We start from the raw sequence: 18379 nt of genomic DNA, 5'->3' as shown, positions 1-18379 counted from the left end.
CGGAGCGGGGTTCCCCTCGGGCCGGACGGTCACCGGGGGCGGCGGGGCGGGGAGGAACCTTCCGGGGAATCAGCGACCAACCCGGCGGCTGGAGCCGGAGAGGCCCGCCGGGTGCCCGGCCCGCCCCGCCGCCCCCGCCTCCGTACGGCCCCGCACGGTCCCCCGGCCCCGCCCGGAGCCCCGCCCCCGGCCCCCAGCCCCCCGGGAGCCCCGCCCCGGCCCCCCCCCCCCGCGCCCCGGCGCCCCGCCCCGCAGCCCCGCCTCCGCAGGCCCCCGCTCCCCCGCTCCCCCGCTCCCCCCGCCCGGAGCCCCGTCCCCCCGCCCGGCCCCCGACGGCGTCTGGGGCGCGTGACCCGGAGGCGGAACCGCCCGGCGGCGCACACTCCGCTCGGAGCGCGGAGCGCGGAGCCCGAGCCCCGGTGCCCCCGCCGCGCCCGCCATGCGCGCCCCCGCCGTGCGCCCCCCGCGCCCCGGGCCGCCGCTGGCCGCCCTCCTGGCCGCCCTCCTGGCCGCCCTCCTGGCCGCGCTGCCCGCCGCTCCGGCCGAGGCCCCGGTCCTGGTGCGCGTGGACGCGGCCCGCGTGCGGGGCCCGCTCCGGCCCTTCTGGCGGAGCACGGGCTTCTGGTGAGCGCGGGGGCGGGAGGGCCGGGCGCGGGGGCCGGGGGCGGGGGCAGGAGGGCCGGGCGCGGGGCCCGGGGGCGGGGGCCCGGGGGCGGGGGCGCGGGGTCCGGGGGCGGGGGCCCGGGGCGCGGGGGGCCCGGGGCGGGGGCCCGGGGGCGGGGGCGCGGGGCCCGGGGGCGGGGGCCCGGGGCGGGGGCCCGGGGCGCGGGGGGCCCGGGGCGGGGGCCCGGGGCGCGGGGGGTTGGGGGTTCGGGGGCGCGGGGTCCGGGGGCGCGGGAGCCGGGGTTCGGGGGTCCGGGAGCGGGGGGCCCGGGAGCGGGGGCGCGGGGCGCGGGGGGTCGGCGGTTCGGGGGCGCGGGGTCCGGGGGCGCGGGAGCCGGGGTTCGGGGTCCGGGAGCGGGGATCCCGGGGGCGGGGGGCGCGGGGCGGAGGGCCGGGGGCGCGAGGGTCCAGGTGAGCGGGGGTCCGGGGCGCGGGGGCCGGGCGCGGGAGCCGGGGGTGCGGGGGTCCGGGAGTGGGGGGCCCGGGTGCGGGGGTCCGGGAGCCGGGGGCCCGGGGGCGGGGGTCCGGGGCGCGGGGGGCCCGGGGGCGGGGGTCCGGGGCGCGGGGGGCCTGGGCGGCCCTGCGCCTCTCCCGCCCGGCGCCCCTCCCACCGGGGCCCCCTGTCCCGTGTGGAGAGACCCCGCTCCTGCGCCCGCGGCACACAGGAGGCGCTGCCAAGCAGGGAAGGCGGCCCAAGCGGTCACTCTCTCCTCCGAGCCCACCCGCGCCCAGTGTGGTCCCCTGTGTCCCGACTTCATGGGAGCTTGGGTGCCGGAAGGGCGTTCTCGCTGAGGGAGGAGGGTGGTGGCGGACGGCCAGGCTGATGGCGGAGGCGGGGTGGGGGCAGCCCGGCCCTGGAAGGGCCCTCCCAGGGGCAGCCCCGGGCGATAGGGCACCCCTGCCTGGCACCTGTCCTCACTGGGCCCCTGACCCCTCTGCCAGGCTGGGAGCTCAGATCCGGGCTGCCGGGGCCAGGAACAGGGTGGGGTGAGTCCTCTCTCCTCGGGGAGCCCCCGGCCCCCGAAACCTGAGTCTTCGTCACGTTTCTGGCCTTGGGGTCATCGCCCCAAGGCCAGCATCATCCGCTCCGGGCACTTCCCAGCCCGCCCGCTGGAGCGTGTCCCGGGCAGGCCCGGCGGGGCTGTGTCCCTGCGGGGGTGGGTGAGGCTGGCCTGTGCGCGCCCCCCCCCCCAGACTGACGCTCCCGCCCTGTCTGCCCCCAGCCCCCCGCTGCCGCACAGCCGCGCGGACCTGTTCGACCTCAGCTGGGACCAGCAGCTCAACCTGGCCTACGTGGGCGCAGTGCCCCATGGCGGCATCGAGCAGGTGCGGACGCACTGGCTGCTGGAGCTGGTCACGGCCAGGTGGGTGCGGGGCGGCCGGCCGGCGGCTGGCAGAGCACGCTGTTATACAGGGCCAGGCTGTGCCGGGGGCGGTGCTGTGCGGCCGCTGGGGGGCGCCGAGCAGTCCTGTGGGATGGGAGGGGAGACCTCTGGGCTCAGGGCCGTGGGTGCTGGGCCGCCAGCACGGGCGCTCCGGCTTCCCTGCCTCCGGTCGCCTGGCGCTCAGGGTGGGCTGGGTCCTGTGCCCTGGCTCTGTGGCTGCACCGCTCCGGCGAGGATTCACACTCAGATCCTGTGCCCGGTTTTTTGTTTTTTGTTTTTATTGCCTCCTGCACGCCCCTGAGGACCTCAATCCAGGCATGTGTCCTTGACCGGAATTCAGACCTGGGACCTTTCAGTCCACAGGCCAGTGCTCTATCCGCTGAGCCACACAGGCTAGGCATGTGCTGGGTGTTTGTGAGTCGGCTGTGCAGGGAGGTGGTGCCCGCGAAGCCACCTGAGGTTGCGCTGGTCACACCATGGCCTTGGCCCTACAGTGAGGGACACGTGGGGGCCTGGCCGGGTGTGAGGGACACTTGGGAGGGGGGTTGGGGGAGCTTCCAGAGACACAGCCCCGCCGGCCTGGCTGGAGCGGCCTGCCCTCCCGGGGGAGGGCTGCGGGGCCCAGGGCTCCGGTCCTGTTGGCACCGTGCAGGGCACTGGGCTGTCTCGGGTCCTCGTTCAAATAAGACAGTCACTCGAGTGCAGTCTGGCCCCCGTGACGGCCAGCACAGGGTCGGCTCCGCACAGAGGTGGCTCTTTCAGAGGAGAACATGGTGCCCGTGCCTGGAGGAGTCGGTCTGGGGGACCGGGGGCGAGGCATCGGCGTGGGCACCGCCAGGCGGGGTCCGGGCGGCGCGGAGTCGGCGGGCGCGCGCTCCCGGGGCCGGGCTCGGGCGGCCTGCACGGCCTGGTGCACACTGTGCGGCGGCTGCGCCTCGTCCCCCGCGCCCTCCTGGCCGCCCCCCAGGACGCCCCCTCTGCGCAGGGCGTCCGCACCGGGGGGCTGCAGCCGGCCAGCAGCAGGGCGATGCCCAGCGCCCCGTAATCTCGGCACAGGTCGCGCAGCGTGGCCAGGCCGGCCGCGGAGGCGTTGGGGGCGCCGCGGTCCGCGCGCGGGCCGTCCTGGGCGGGGTCGAAGCCGGCAGCAGGAGCTCCCGGTCCTCCACCTGGCCCACCACGAGGCAGAGCAGGCTGAAGATGCCCACGGAGACGTGGCGGAGGTGCCCATGGGGAAGCAGATGCGGTTGGCGAAGAAGGACGTGTAGAGGCTGTGGACGGGCTGCAGGCCGGCCAGCAGTGCGTAGGCGATGGCCTGCGGCACCAGGATGATGCCGATGACCAGCCCGGACATGACGCCGCCCGCCAGGTCCTCCCGCGGGCAGTACCGGGGCAGCCAGCGCGCGGCCGGGAACAGGTCCCCCGCACGTTGCACGCCCGGCTCTGCCGCAGCCTGGCCGCCCGCGACCGGGGGGGCCGGGGGGGCCGGGGGGGGGCCAGGGGGGCCGGGGGCCGCCGGTGGACCAGCACGGGTCCCACCCTGCGGCTCAGGGGCGTCCATCGCGGGAGCCGGGCCCTCCGGAACCTGCTGTGGAGACGGGGGTGTCAACCTGGGGGCAGCGGGAGGTGCGTCACGGGCCCAGGCTCTGCTGTGCCCTGTCCACCTCCCGGTCCAGCCCAGGCCCTGCCCTCACCCTCACCGATGCCCCCCCATGCAGACCACCAAGCCCCCTCTGCCCTGGGGCATGGAGGCCGGGGACGGAGCCACAGCCCCCAGCACCTGCCGGGGCCCGGGGCGGGAACCCTGGCACCTGCAGAGCCAGCTGTCTGTTCTGACTGTGGGCCCCCCCCCCGCCATGGGAAGGCAGCCCTCCTGGTCTTGCCTCAAAACACACGTGTGCACCGTGCAACACGCGTGCTGGGCCGTGCCTGCCGTCTGGCCCGGCCCTGGACACTGCCCTCTCAGTGGCCTCACCCTGGTCACCCCGCCTGTGCTGAGAGCCGGGCCAGGACACGGGCCTGACTGCTGGGGCGTGGAGGGTGCGGGGCCTGGCCCTGTGCTGTGGACTCCCGTGGTTCCTCCGTTAGGGGACCCAGGAAAGCTGTGCCCAGAGACCTCACCCCAGGGCTGGGCCTCTAAACGCCGCCTGCCTTGTGCTGGGGTCCCCAAAAAGCCAGGCCCTTGCCTCTCCCCGGGGTCTTCGGGTCCACACAGGCCCCGCGGGACTTACCTGAGGGACCCTCCGGGCTCGGGCTCCGGCTCAGTGGGCAGTGAGGGCTGGCGGCTGTCTGTCCTCCCGGCCCAGCCCGGGTCTGCTGGCCGGCTGGCCAGACCCCGAGCCCGACTGCAGACGGTGCTGGCGGGCTGGGCTGGCCATTAAATTATTTACCCCGGAGACTGCCGAGTCAGCCCCCAGCCTTCCTCCACACGGTGCCCTGAGCGGCCGTCCTGGGAGCTGTGCTGTAATCAGGCCCCGAGTAATTACCTGTGTGGCCTCGATCGGCTCCCAGCCTCCCGGGATGGGGCTGTGGGGGGCGGGGGCCGGGCCGCCCAGGGCAGCGTGGGGCTGGGCAGGGTGCTTGGGAGGAGGCCCTGGCACCCGGCATCCGAAAGGATGGGTATGGACCAGGGAAGGGCCCCAACCTCCTCTCTGTTCTCGGTCTTTGTGTGAGAGGCTGCTGTGAGTGTGGGTGTGGGTGTGGCCGAGGCAGGGGCTTGCCAGGAGCTGACTGAGGTCTGGGACCAGCCAGGCGTGGGCACGGTCGGAGTCTGCGCCCCGGACCCCGACCACCTGGCCCCGCCCAGTGCTGACCCTGGTGAGTGGCAGGCGCGTTCTCTCCGGAGGGGCCCGCCTGGCAGGGCTGCAGGAGGCTGGTGCCCCACACGCCACACCAAGGGCAGGCCGAGTGTTCACGGTGGTGGTTCAGAACCTCAGCCCCCGCTTTTTAGGGAAAGGAGTGGGTGAGGAGGGGACGATCATGGGTGCTGAAGCCTCAGGGGCCCCCCTCCTGGAGGTGTGGCCCCTTGGGTGCCGGAGGGCCGAGCTGGCCTGGCTGCTGTCCCCGAGGCCCTGGCCCTGGCCCAGCTGGTCCTCCCGTCCCCGCGGGCACTGCCATGGTCAGCAGCCCCCAACCTGTGGGGCTCTTCCTTCGGACGGGACAGTGAGAGGCCGAGGGCCTCCTGCCAGACCCTGCCACACTCATCCCGCCCTGGCCCACAGCCCTGGCCCACAGCCCTGGCCTGGCGGGGAGACCAGCGGTCCCGTTTGGGGGCAAAGACGGGCGTGGTGCCCGGGGGGATGGCCAGGGACGGGAGGCAGAGCCAGGGCCTGGGACCGCTCCCCCTGGGAGCTGTCGGCCGGGACCTGAGCTGCAGTTCACTGGCCCAGGTCCGGGCCGGGTGAGTCAGACGGAAGTCCAGGGCCTCAGGCGCCAACGAGGGGCAGATGGGGTGCCCTTCCGAGAGAGGTGTGGGTGGGGAGGGCAGCTACTGCGGGTCATAAAACAATTTCTCCCGAACCTGCTACCAAACAGGGCGGCGAGGGAACTCCCCTGGGCGCCCTGCCCTAAAGGCCTGGCGGTGGCTGGGCGTGGACCAGGTCAGGCCGCATGCCGGGGCTGGGAGCTCCATCCGGTGTGGGGCGTCCCGGAGGCAGCCGGTCCAGGTTCTCATCCTGGATGTTTCCACCTCCCTCCCTTCTGCTCTGAAGTCAATACCATGTGCACCTGTAAGAGGCATGGAGGGTCTGGGGTGCAGACACGTGCACGGGGGCTGGGACAGGATGTGGGGGGCTTAGGAAGGGGGAGTCATTTGGGGGGAACGCTAATGCAGGAGGGGGCCCCTCGCTCGCAGGAGCGGGCAGGGCCGGGAGGCGGTCTGGGTCTTAGCACCTGTGGTGGGGTTCTGGGCCGGTGGGCATTTCGGGGAGGGCTGTTTCCGTGGGCCCGTCTGTCAGCTGCGTGGGGCCTGGCCTCGGCTGTCCTCGGCCGTGTGCACTGAGCCTGTACCCCCAGCACCTACCTGGCTGAGCACCTTGGAGAGAACGGCAGGACCCTGGGCCTGGCACCCGCACCCACACCTCGGCCTGCTCTCTGTCTGGTATCCTGGGTGACGGTGCCGGGCTGTGGTCTGGGCAGGTGTCTGGGCCCTGGGCCCCGCCCCCAGCAGCAGGCTCTGGCTCAGGGCAGGGCTGGGTCTCCAGGGCCTTCCACCCGCCGCCTGCCCCCTCCCTGCCACACCCACACGGCTATTTCCGTAATGTGTTCCCTCCAGCCGAGGTTTTCAGGGTGAAGGGCAGTTACTGGAGAAGGAAGGAGGGAGAAGTCTCCAGGGCCCCGAGAACAGACCCCAGCTCCCCCCGCCCTCCGCCGCCTCCCCAAGCCACCGCGTGTGTGAGCGCTCCCTCCCGGGTCCCAGAAGGTAGCCAGGGGCCAAGCAGACAGCCTCCTGGCCCCATGGCACCCTCCCCATCCCCCCATGGCACCCTCCCCCATCCCCCCATGGCACCCTCCCCCATCCCCCCATGGCACCCTCCCCCATCCCCCCATGGCACCTTCCCCCATCCCGGAAGGCAGACCCGCCTCCTGGCCCCATGGCACCCTCCCCCATCCCCCCATGGCACCCTCCCCCATCCCCCCATGGCACCCTCCCCCATCCCCCCATGGCACCCTCCCCCATCCCCCCATAGCACCCTCCCCCATCCCCCCATGGCACCCTCCCCATCCCCCCATGGCACCCTCCCCCATCCCCCCATGGCACCCTCCCCCATCCCCCCATGGCACCCTCCCCATCCCCCCATGGCACCCTCCCCATCCCCCCATGGCACCCTCCCCCATCCCCCCATGGCACCCTCCCCATCCCCCCATGGCACCCTCCCCCATCCCCCCATGGCACCCTTCCTCATCCCCCATGGCACCCTCCCCATCCCCCCATGGCACCCTCCCCCATCCCCCCATGGCACCCTCCCCCATCCCCCCATGGCACCCTCCCCCATCCCGGGAGGCAGACCCGCCTCCGGGAGCCCCGGCCGGCTGACCGGGGTCTCTGCCTGCACATCCCACCGTGGGTGCCCTGCCCCACGTCCCGTGTGTGTGTGTGTGTGTGTGAGTGTGAGTGTGAGTGTATGTGTGTGTGAGAGTGTGTGTATGTGTGTGTGTGTGAGTGTGTGTGTGTGTGTGTGTGTGAGTGTGTGAGTGTATGTGTGTGTGAGAGTGTGTGTATGTGTGTGTGCCCAGCCGCTGCGGGGTGTGTGTGTGTGTGTGTGTGTGTGTGAGAGAGAGAGAGTGTGTGTGTGTGTGTGTGTGTGTGTGAGAGTGTGTATGTGTGTGTGAGTGTGTGTATGTGTGTGTGTGTGAGTGTGTGTATGTGTGTGTGAGAGTGTGTGTATGTGTGTGTGCCCAGCCCCTGCGGGGTGTGTGTGTGTGTGTGTGTGTGTGTGTGAGAGAGAGTGTGTGTGTGTGTGTGTGTGTGTGAGAGTGTGTATGTGTGTGTGTGTGTGTGTGTGAGTGTGTGTATGTGTGTGTGCGAGAGTGTGTGTATGTGTGTGTGCCCGGCCGCTGCGGGGTGTGTGTGTGTGTGTGTGTGTGTGAGTGTGAGTGTATGTGTGTGTGAGAGTGTGTGTGTGTGTGTGTGTGTGAGTGTGTGTGTGTATGTGTGTGTGCCCGGCCGCTGCGGGGGGTGTGTGTGTGTGTGTGTGAGTGTGAGTGTATGTGTGTGTGTGTGTGTGTGTGCCCAGCCGCTGCGGGGTGTGTGTGTGTGTGTGTGTGAGTCCTAAGATGGGCAGTGGTTCACCTCACCGCCCAGCCCCCCACTGAGACTACAGCACCCGTTCCCTCCAGCAGGGCGGGGGCGCTGACCGAGGCCCCAAGGACGGCCCCGGGTTCTGGCCCCCCTTCGCCTTGGGTTTCCAGCCCTGCGGCAGGTGCGCTAGCTGCCTGGGCTGGCCCGGCCTGCAGACACTCCGCTCATCCAGGTGACAGGCTGAGGCCGGGCACCCTGTGCCCGGGGCACCCCACTGGCCGGCCAAGCAGGGCCGGGCCCAGCGCTGTGGGCGGGTGTGCGGGACCTGAGCCTTCTCTTCGCACTTGGTCACCTTGTTTGCACCTGTCGCCCCGTCCCACCCCCACCACACATCTGTGCCTGCACTTAATTTTTACCCAGTGCTCGTTAAGTTTTCTTTTATGCTCCCGCTGTGGCCTTCGGGTGGGAGGGAGGTGGTGAGGGGAGGGGTATATCCTCGCTGTGCGCATGCCTGTCCTTCTGGGCTCACGCCTGTCCTGGGCACACGCCTGTCCTTCTGGGCTCACGCCTGTCCTTCTGGGCTCACGCCTGTCCTTCTGGGCTCACGCCTGTCCTGTACGCACGCCTGTCCTGCTGGGCACATGCCTATCCTGTGCACACACCTGACCTTCTGTGCTCACGCCTGTCCTGGGCGCACGCCTGTCCTGTACGCACGCCTGTCCTGCTGGGCACATGCCTGTCCTGTGCACACACCTGACCTTCTGGGCACAAGCCTGTCCTGCTGGGCTCATGCCTGTCCCATGCGCACGCCTGTCCTGTGCGCACACCTGTCCTTCTGGGCTCACGCCTGTCCTTCTGTGCACACACCTGTCCTTCTGGGCTCACGCCTATCCTTCTGGGCACACGCCTGTCCTTCTGGGCTCACGCCTGTCCTGGGCACACGTCTGTCCTTCTGTGCACACGCCTGTTCTTCTGGGCTTACGCCTGTCTTTCTGGGCGCACGCCTGTCCTGTGCACACGCCTGTCCTTCTGGGCGCACGCCTGTCCTTCTGTGCACACACCTGTCCTTCTGGGCTCACGCCTGTCCTTCTGGGCTCACGCCTGTCCTTCTGGGCACAGGCCTGTCCTTCTGGGCTCACGCCTGTCCTGGGCACACGTCTGTCCTTCTGGGCTCACGCCTGTCCTGAGCACACGCCTGTCCTTCTGGGCGCACGCCTGTCCTGTGCACACGCCTGTCCTTCTGGGCGCACGCCTGTCCTGTGCACACGCCTGTCCTTCTGGACACATGCCTGTCCCATGCGCACGCCTGTCCTTCTGTGCGCACGCCTGCCCTTCTGGGCTCACGCCTGTCCTTCTGGACTCACGCCTGTCCTTCTGGACACATGCCTGTCCCATGCGCACGCCTGTCCTGTGCGCACACCTGTCCTGGGCCCACGCCTGTCCTGTGTGCACGCCTGTCCTTCTGGGCTCACGCCTGTCCTGTACGCACGCCTGTCCTGCTGGGCACATGCCTGTCCTGTGCACACACCTGACCTTCTGGGCACAAGCCTGTCCTGCTGGGCTCACGCCTGTCCCATGCGCACGCCTGTCCTTCTGGGCACACGCCTGTCCTTCTGTGCACACACCTGTCCTTCTGGGCTCACGCCTGTCCTGTGCACACGTCTGTTCTTCTGGGCTTACGCCTGTCCTTCTGGGCTCACGCCTGTCCTTCTGTGCACACGCCTGTTCTTCTGGACTCATGCCTGTCCTTCTGGACACATGCCTGTCCCATGTGCACGCCTGTCCTTCTGGGCTCACGCCTGTCCTTTTGTGCACACGCCTGTCCTTCTGGGCTCACGCCTGTCCTTCTGGGCGCATGCCTGTCCTTCTGGGCGCATGCCTGCCCTGCTGGGCCCAGAGTGGGAAGCGGCCCCTGCACAGAGGGGTGAGCGAGGGGCAGCCAGGAGGAGCAGGAGGCTGTGCGTGTGGGTGGGCTTTGCAGGTCAGGCCCAGCTCTGCCTGATGGGGTGCTGTGAGGGGTGGGGAGAGAGGACCTGGGAGCACCCCTGCCAGCCACACTGCTCAAGCTGAAATGAGGGCTGTGCTAGACACTCCCCCACCCCCCCAGCTCCCCTGGGTCTGTCATGTGCTAGTCACCCCCTCTCCCTTTCAGCCCTTCCTCCTCCCTCTCCGCCCACCCGCTCAGCCCTCCGGCCTGAACGCCACACCTGCCCCCGAGGACCGTCTTCTGGCTCCAGTTAGTGCCAGGGGACCCTTTCAAACATGACTGAGGCAGAGGCACCACTGAGGACAGGGAAGAGATGTGCTTGTCACGGGTGGGGGTGGAGGGAGGGGGCGGGGAGGGTTTTAGGGCCCTGAGATTAGGACGGAGAGAGGGGTCATTCGACATCTTTCCAAACCCGCAGGGTGCCATCACCAAGGGTGACCCAGGCACACCGAGGGCTCCCATTGGCCGGCACAGTGCCCCGGTCTGGGCAGAGGCCCATCCCGCTGGCTGTGTGTGGGGCAGGATGGGAAGTTTCTGCACCTCCCCCAATTTTGCTGTGAGCCTGAAACTGCTGTTAAAAAAAAAAAAAAAAAAAGAGTCTTAAAAACAAGGAAACCCAGCCCTGGCCGGTTTGGCTCAGTGGATTGAGCATCAGCTCACAGACTGAAGGGTCCCGGATTTGACTCCAGTCAAAGGCATTACCTGGGTTGCAGGCTCGATCCTGGCCCTGGCTGGTGCATGCAGAAGGCCACCAATCGACGTCTCTCTCATATCAGTGTTTCTCTCTCCCACTCTCTCTAAAGATCGATGGGAAAATGTGCTCAGGTGAGGATTAACAACAAAAAAACAAGCAAACAAAAAGTCATGGCACTGCTCTTCCTGGGTCCCTGATGGGCCCCCCTTTTCCTCCTGTCCGGGTCCCTCCTCACTGCGGTCGCCGGCCCCATGTGACCTCATCTCTCACGCCCACAGCCGGTTCTGCCTCAGGACGGCACCTGCTGTCCCCCTGTCCCCTGTGCACTCCGATTGCTGATCCCATCACATGGGGTCCTGGACGCTACCTAAGGCCTGCTCCCGCCTGACCCTGGCTCCCGTCACACCCCTCCCAGCACGTCCCATTTGTTTAGTTGCCTGGAGATGCCCGTTTTCTCTCCAAACAGGAGCCCTGAGGGCAGTGGGCCTTTGGGATGTGTGCAGGGAGGGGAGGCTGCCTTCCCTGTTCCTGTCTGCCCAGATTGCCCCCTGGAGTGTGGGAGAGGAGCCAGGGCGCTGGCCTCCAGGGGGCAGAAGAGAGCAGGTCCCGTTGACCATTGTCCCCCAGCCCCTGGTCCAGGCCAGCTGTCTGCAGGATGCTGATTCTCCCTGCTCCAGCCTGTTGCATCATGCTCAGATTTGTCTGCCTGCGCGCCCCTGAGCCCCTGGCTGCTCAGAGCCCTGGATGGCTTTGGGTTGGGGATTCCAGGACAGGCATTAATGTAGAGCGCTCCTGGGAAGGCACATGAGTGTTTCTCTAATTGTCGGCTGAAGCCAGCGGCATTGGCAGAGCTGCATCCTGGAAACACACCTTGCCAGGTGGCAGAGGCAGGTGTGTGGTCAGTCTGACCTTCAGCCCAGGTGCCTGGGAGTGGGTTTCATTATCTAAATCCAGGCAAGCCTAAACCGGTGTGGCTCAGTGGATAGAGCGTCGGCCTGCGGACTGAAGGGTCCCGGTTTCGATTCCGGTCAAGGGCATGTACCTTGGTTGCGGGCATATCCCCAGTAGAGGGTGTGCAAGAGGCAGCTGATCGATGACTCTCATCCATGTTTCTAACTCTATCCCTCTCTCTCCTCTCTGTAAAAAATCAATAAAATATATTTAAAAAAATAAAAACAAATCTAGCCAAGCACGAGGAACAAATACAACTACCCCCCCCTCAAACCCCCCCCAGAAGTAACGATTGCAAAGAACCCACAAGAATGCACATAATCTCCTTTGGGCTTTAGTAAAACCTCCTGGTATTTTTCTGAATAAAATAAACGCGCTGTATCAGCTCTGGGTCTCTGTCTCTCCATCAGAGGACACTGTCCCACCCGGCCCCAGCTTTTCCCTTCCATCTCTGTGTCTGTCTCTTTCCTTTTCTCAATCCCCAGCAGCCCCTGCTCAGGAGCCGGACCGCTCTCTAGCCGTGCTGGATGTGGAAAAGAGAGAACTTTTTACACTAGTCCTTACCAGGCGGTGAGGCATAGCTTCCGTAGCTGGTGTTTTTCCAAGGGGAGGGGCCTGGAGCTGAATCCCGTGTCCACCCGTGGACTCTCCCTGTGTCTGGCCTGGGTTCCAGCCCTGGGTTGCCTCTTCCTGCCTGACGTCCATGTCCTTCTTCAGGAGGTCGGCTGGGCAGGACCTGAGCTACAACTTCACGCTCCTGGATGGGTTCCTGGACCTGCTCCGGGAGAACCAGCTCCGCCCGGGTGAGTGGCTGGCCCGGCCTCTGCCCCTGGGCGCTCTCCCTGGCCTGGCCCCTCTGTCCTGGCTGGTCACCCCCCAGGACTGGCCTTGGCACGACATGGTGGGCCATCCTGGGAAGCATGGGGCTGTGTGGGAGGCGGGCAGCAGCACAGGCGGCCTTCTGGGTTGCAGGCTTCGAGCTGATGGGCAGCCCCTCTGGGCACTTCACCGACTTTGAAGACAAGCAGCAGGTGTTTGAGTGGAAGGAACTGGTCTCCCTCCTGGCCAGGAGGTACATCGGTGGGTGAGGAAGCGGGGACGGGGGGTGGGGAGGGGGTCCTGGGCTGGCTGTGCTCATGCACCTCTGCAGCCTCCTCCCAATCTGTCATGAACTTTTATTTTTTTATTTTTAAATATATATATATTTTATGGATTTTTACAGAGAGGAAGGGAGAGGGATAGAGAGTTAGAAACATCGATGAGAGAGAGATCGATCAGCAGGCTCCTGCACACACACACACACACCCCGCTGGGGGATGTGCCCACAACTGAAGTACATGCCCTTGATCGGAATCGAACCTGGGACCCTTCAGTCCGCAGGCCAGCGTTCTATCCACTGAGCAAAACCGGTTTTGGCTCTGTCGTGAACTTTTAAGAACTATATATTTTTACTGATTTCAGAGAGGAAAGGAGAGAGAGGGAAACATTAATGATGAGAGAGTGTCATGGGTCAGCTGCCTCCTGCACGCCCCACTCTGGGGATTGAGCCTGTAACCCGGGCCTGTGCTTGGACAAGGAATTGAACTGTGACCTCCTGGTTCATAGGCTGATGCTCCACCGCTGAGCCATACCGGGGAGGGAGGTCAGGATGGTGGGCGGGGCAGACTCGCAGGCGTCAGACAGCTCGACACCCACACCCCCGACCCGGGGCAGTCCTGCTCCAGGGGAGGGGCCCGCACGCCACCCCACGGACACTCTGCAGACAGGTACGGCCTGGAGCAGGTGTCCAAGTGGAACTTCGAAACGTGGAATGAGCCGGACCACAAGGACTTCGATAATGTGTCCATGACTTTGCAAGGTGGGTGGTGCCTCCGGGAGGGGTGTGTGAGTGTGTGTGTGTGTGTGTGTGTGTGTGGCGGGGCTCCGGGCTGTAGGCTGAAGGGACCGGGCCTCTGGGACCTGCGTGTAAGGGGCGGGGCTCTGGGGGAGGGGGCTGTGCCTCCGGGACCTCTGTGCGGAGGGGCGAGGCCTCTGGACCTGTGGGGGCGGGGCTCCGGGTGGAGGGGCGGCTCTGGGCGGGGCGGGGCCTCCGGACCACTGTGGGTGAAGGGGCGGGGCTCCGGGACCTGTGTGTGTGTGTGTGTGTGTGTGTGTGTGTGTGTGTGTGTGTGTGTGTAGGGGCCGGGGCCCCGGGACTGCATGCTGGGGGCGGGGCCTCCGGAACTCTGTGGGTGAAGGGGCGGGGCTCCGGACTGGGGGCGGGGCCTCCGGACCTCTGTGGGTGAAGGGGCGGGGCTCCGGGACCTGTGTGTGTGTGTGTGTGTGTGTGTGTGTGTGTGTGTGTGTGTGTGTAGGGGCCGGGGCCCCGGGACTGCATGCTGGGGGCGGGGCCTCCGGAACTCTGTAGGGGCGGGGCCTCTGGACCTGTGGGGCGGGGCTCCGGGCTGAGGACACGCCCCCGGGCCTCGCCTCCAGGCTTCTTCAATTACTACGACGCCTGCTCGGAGGGGCTGCGGGCGGCCAGCCCGGCGCTGCGCCTGGGCGGCCCCGGGGACGCCTTCCGGCCGCCGCCGCGCTCCCCGCTGAGCTGGGGGCTGCTGGCGCACTGCCAGCGCGGCGCCAACTTCTTCACGGGCGAGCGCGGCGTGCGGCTGGACTTCATCGCGCTGCACCGCAAGGTACGGGCGGGCCTGCGCCGCGGGGCCCCGGGCGGCGCCGGCCCCGGTGGACGCCCGGCCGCGCTGAGACCCGGCTGCCACGCAGGGCGCGGGCAGCTCCATCTTCATCCTGGAGCAGGAGAGGGAGGTGGTGCGGCAGATACAGCGGCTGTTCCCGGGGTTCGCCGACACCCCCATCTACAACGACGAGGCCGACCCGCTGGTGGGCTGGGCGCTGCCGCAGGCGTGGCGGGCGGACGTGACCTACGCGGCGCTGGTGGTGAAGGTGGGCGGCGGGCGGGCCCCTCCGCGGCGGGGGCGGGGGGCCCAGGTCCCGGTGCCCGGTGCCAGCGCCCGGTGCCCGGTGCCAGCGCCCGGTCGGTGCCGCAGGTGGTCGCGCAGCACCAGGACCTGCCGCTGGCCCCCGGCGCCGCCCGCCTCGCGCTGCTGAGCAACGACAACGCCTTCCTGAGCTTCCACCCGCACCCCTTCGCGCAGCGCACGCTCACCGCGCGCTTCCAGGTCAACAACACGCGCCCGCCGCACGTGCAGCTGCTGCGCAAGCCGGTGCTCACGGCCATGGCGCTGCTGGCGCTGCTGGGTGAGCCCGGTTCGGTCCGCCCGGCGGGGCCGCTGCGGGGCGGGCGCCGCCCGGGCTGGCGGGACTCATTCAGCCCAGAGGCGGGAGCCGGGGATGTGCCTGCGGGTGGGCCAGAGGCTGCGGTGTGTCTGGGACCCCTGGCGGGGCCCGGTGGAGGGACAGGGTGCGGGGCCCGGCGGAGGGGACAGGGTGCGGGGGCCCCGGTGGAGGGAGAGGGTGCGGGGGCCCCGGTGGAGGGATAGGGTGAGGGGCCTGGCGGAGGGGACAGGGTGCGGGAGCCCCGGTGGAGGGACAGGGTGCGGGGGCCCCGGTGGAGAGATAGGGTGAGGGGCCCGGCGGAGGGGACAGGGTGCGGGGCCCGGCGGAGGGGACAGGGTGCGGGGGCCCCGGTGGAGGGAGAGGGTGCGGGGCCCGGCGGAGGGGACAGGGTGCGGGGCCCGGCGGAGGGGACAGGGTGCGGGGCCCGGCGGAGGGGACAGGGTGCGGGGGCCCCGGTGGAGGGATAGGGTGCGGGGCCCGGCGGGGGGGACAGGGTGCGGGGGCCCCGGTGGAGGGAGAGGGTGGTGACAGCTCCCGCCCGCAGACGGGGAGCAGCTGCGGGCGCAGGTGTCGCGGGCCGGGGTGGTGCTGGATGCCAACCACACGGTGGGCGCCCTGGCCAGCGTGCACCGCCCCGCCGGGCCCGCTGACGCCTGGCGCGCCGCCCTGCTGGTCTTCGCGAGCGACGACACCCGCGCGCACGCTAACCGCAGCGCCGCCGTGACCGTGACCCTGCGCGGGGCGCCCCCGGGCCCGGGTGAGTGCAGCCCCGGGGGCGGAGTCCGGGGGGCGGGGGCGGGACCCGGGGGTTGGGGTCCGGGAGGCGGGGGCGGGGCCCGGGGGCGGGGGCAGGGCCCAGACGGCGGGGGTTGGGGTCCGGGGGGCGGGGCGGGGCCCGGGCAGCGGGGGTTGGGGTCCGGGGGCGGGGGCGGGACCCAGGCGGCGGGGGTTGGGGTGCGGGGGCGGGGCCCGGGGCGGAGGCGGGGTCCGGGGGCGGAGCCGGGGCCCGGGCGGCGGGGGTTGGGGTCCGGGGTCCGGGGCGGGGCCCGGGCGGCGGGGGTTGGGGTTGGGGTCCGGGGTCCGGGGCGGGGCCCGGGCGGCGGGGGTTGGGGTCCGGGGTCCGGGGCGGGGCCCGGGCGGCGGGGGTTGGGGTCCGGGGTCCGGGGTCCGGGGCGGGGCCCGGGCGGCGGGCCCATTGTCCGCTCCGGCTCCGGCCCGCAGGGCTCGTGTACGTGACTTTCTACCTGGACAACCGGTGCTGCAGCCCCGACGCCGAGTGGCAGCGCCTGGGCCGGCCGGTCTTCCCGTCCCCGGAGCAGTTCCGGCGCCTGCGTGCGGCCGAGGTGGGCGGCGGGGCGGGGCGGGGCGGGGCGCCGCGCCCTCCGCCCGGGCCCTGAGCGCCCCCGCTCCGCCCGCAGGACCCCGTGGCCACCGCGCCGCGCCCGTTCCCCGCCGGCGGCCGCCTGACGCTGCGCCGCGCGCTGCCGCTGCCCGCGCTGCTGCTGGTGCACGTGTGCGCGCGGCCCGCCGAGCCGCCCGGCCAGGCAAGGGGTCCGCCTCCCCTACCTCCCCCGTCCGCCGTCCCCGCCCTCCCTCCACGTCCCCCCTCCCCCTGTCCCCCCTCCCCCGTCCCCCCTCCCCCGTCCCCCCTCCCCCGTCCCCTCTCCCCAACCCCGCCCGCCGCCCTCCTGCCCTTTACGCCGCCCCCTCTCCCCCCCCCGCAGGTGACGCGGCTGCGGACGCTGCCCTTGACCCGCGGGCAGCTGCTCCTGGTCTGGTCGGATGAGCGCATGGCCTCCAAGTGAGTGCGGGCGCACCTGCCCCCCACCCTCCCCTCCGCCCCCCGGTCCCCCACCCTCCCCTCCGCCCCCCTGTCCCCCGGCGCCTGCGCCGCCCACGTGGTCACCCCACTGTAGGCTTCACCACCCCGAGGTCAGCTTCTCCCTCCCCAGGGTGCCTGTCCTCCCAGTGGGCAGTGCCCAGGGCCTGGGAGGAGCCAGGGGGCTGGGGGCCTGGGCTCGGGAGGGCCCTGCACCCCACCACCCGGACCCCAGCCCTGTCCTCCTGCCCCCAGGTGCCTGTGGACATACGAGGTGCAGTTCGCCCCGGACGGCCAGGCGTTTGCACCCGTCCGCCGGAAGCCGTCCACCTTTAACCTCTTTGTGTTCAGCCCAGGTGAGGCCCCGCCCGCCATGCCCATGGGGGGCCGGGGCCTTGCCAAGCCTGCGGGCAGGGGGCGCCAGGAGTTGGGTGTGGGTTCAGGGGTCCCTGCTCCAGAACACGCGTGTACCTTTGTGTCCCCAGACACGGCTGTGGTCTCCGGCTCCTACCGGGTCCGAGCGGTGGACTACTGGGCCCGGCCCGGCCCCTTCTCTGACCCAGTGCGGTACCGGGAGGCCTTTGCCCCCTGAGGGCCCTGCTGTCTGCCTTTCGCCCAGGCTGACCGGGGGGCTGGACCCGCAGCAGCTGCCGTGGTCGTCAGATCTGGTCACCCTCCCTTCCGTCACTCACCCCCTCGAAGTGCCTTCCACACCTGGCCTCGGAGTGGACCTCTGGGACACGGCTGGAGAAGTCTCCCTTCTCCCCTGCCCCTCAGACCCCCCCCCCCCCCAGGGCGCCAGGCGGAGGCCCAGGCACTGCTCTTCAGCGCTCCCTGCCCAGCACCAGGGCCAGCAGGCCCCATTCCCCTCCCACCCTCTGCCCCAAGGGGGGACCCACTTCCCAAGGCCCAGCTGGGCTCTCCCTGCACCTGCCAGGTGGGGGCAGGCTGGGCGCCAGGCTGCCTGGCACAAATTGTGCCTCCCACAGGCATCCTGGTTCCCTGTCTGTCTGGGCCCAGAGGGAGACGGGAGGTGTGCTCAGGTGGAGGCAGTTTGGGGGCATCCAGAGAGCTGCGGGCAGGGGCAGGGTGGCCATGGCGTACAGGACCCCAGCCCCCGCCCCGCAGCCCCCCGCTCCCGCAGACAGAGCAGGGAGGGAGCACTGGCTGCACACCAGAGCGGGGGCAGGAGCTTGCTGTGGGCCTGGGGTCCCTGCGGGTGGAGTGCAGGGTGTGGAGGCCCGATTCCACTCCTGCCCGCCGCCCTCTGGGCTGCCCTGAGCGCAGATTGGGAGGGGCTGGGTCTGGAAGGGCAGGTGGAAGACAAGGCCCCGTCCACCGCGGACGGCCCACCCAGTGTCCATGAAAAGCTCAGCAGGGCCGCGTGGCTCGTGGTTGAGCGTCGACCTGTGAACCGGGAGACGGCAGTTTGATTCCCAGTCAGAGCACAGGCCTGGGTCATAGCCTCCATCCCCAGTGTGGGCCGTGCAGGAGGCAGCCAGTCCATGCCTCTCTCTCACCAATGTTCCTCTCTCCCCCTCTCATCCTCTCTGGTAGCAATAAAAATATATTTCTAAGAAAAGAATCGTTGTGGGCCACCAACTCCTTGTCTCGGGGGAGACACCAGTGTGGTCACGTGCCGTCTGAACCCCAAAGCCACACCGGCTCCCCATGCCCTTCCCCGGTGGATGCCTGAGGGCTCGGGGCCGGGGGGCTGTGTCTTTGTGGGACACTGTTGCCCACCGACCACTGTGACCCCATAACGAAGCCCCGTCTCAGTCGGCTCCTGCGGCCATAACAGAACACTCCCGGAGCCCTTGCTGGTCTGGCCCAGTGGATAGAGCAT

At 69.6% G+C, this 18379-nt stretch overlaps 1 protein-coding gene across 4 annotated transcripts; it reads left to right on the top strand.

Moving 5' to 3' along the window:
* Positions 1 to 424: 424 nt before the first annotated feature.
* On the top strand, positions 425 to 18053 carry IDUA (alpha-L-iduronidase). 4 transcript variants are annotated; one of them, XM_045573976.1, is made up of 14 exons: positions 425 to 624; positions 1887 to 2027; positions 12135 to 12220; positions 12390 to 12497; positions 13180 to 13275; positions 13893 to 14095; positions 14181 to 14360; positions 14465 to 14675; positions 15259 to 15471; positions 15936 to 16057; positions 16133 to 16258; positions 16439 to 16515; positions 16789 to 16889; positions 17019 to 18053. In XM_045573976.1, exons 1-14 carry the CDS (start codon positions 440 to 442, stop codon positions 17123 to 17125), a joined length of 1956 nt encoding a protein of 651 aa, XP_045429932.1. In that variant the 5' UTR covers positions 425 to 439; the 3' UTR covers positions 17126 to 18053. The 4 variants fall into 4 exon arrangements, with proteins under 4 accessions (XP_045429932.1, XP_045429934.1, XP_045429933.1 ...); XM_045573978.1 differs by having other exon boundaries at positions 430 to 624; positions 14214 to 14360; XM_045573977.1 differs by having other exon boundaries at positions 431 to 624; positions 12390 to 12489; positions 13184 to 13275; positions 17019 to 18052.
* The last annotated feature ends 326 nt before the right edge of the window (positions 18054 to 18379 follow it).

The sequence above is a fragment of the Pipistrellus kuhlii genome, unplaced genomic scaffold, assembly GCF_014108245.1.
Source record: "Pipistrellus kuhlii isolate mPipKuh1 unplaced genomic scaffold, mPipKuh1.p scaffold_m20_p_58, whole genome shotgun sequence".
Classification (NCBI taxonomy): domain Eukaryota; kingdom Metazoa; phylum Chordata; class Mammalia; order Chiroptera; family Vespertilionidae; genus Pipistrellus; species Pipistrellus kuhlii.
The sequence above is the reverse complement of the archived record's forward strand: the minus strand, read 5'-3'. Positions and strand labels throughout refer to the sequence as shown.

What these genes read in the sequence shown, in the direction of transcription:
- IDUA (XM_045573976.1), top strand. Translation starts at nt 440, where the DNA reads ATGCGCGCCCCCGCCGTGCGCCCCCCGCGCCCCGGGCCGCCGCTGGCC. An exon ending in GGAGAACCAGCTCCGCCCGG is followed by an intron (nt 12,221 to 12,389) that starts GTGAGTGGCTGG and finishes TCTGGGTTGCAG; the next exon opens with GCTTCGAGCTGATGGGCAGC. An exon ending in CCGCCGAGCCGCCCGGCCAG is followed by an intron (nt 16,259 to 16,438) that starts GCAAGGGGTCCG and finishes CCCCCCCCGCAG; the next exon opens with GTGACGCGGCTGCGGACGCT.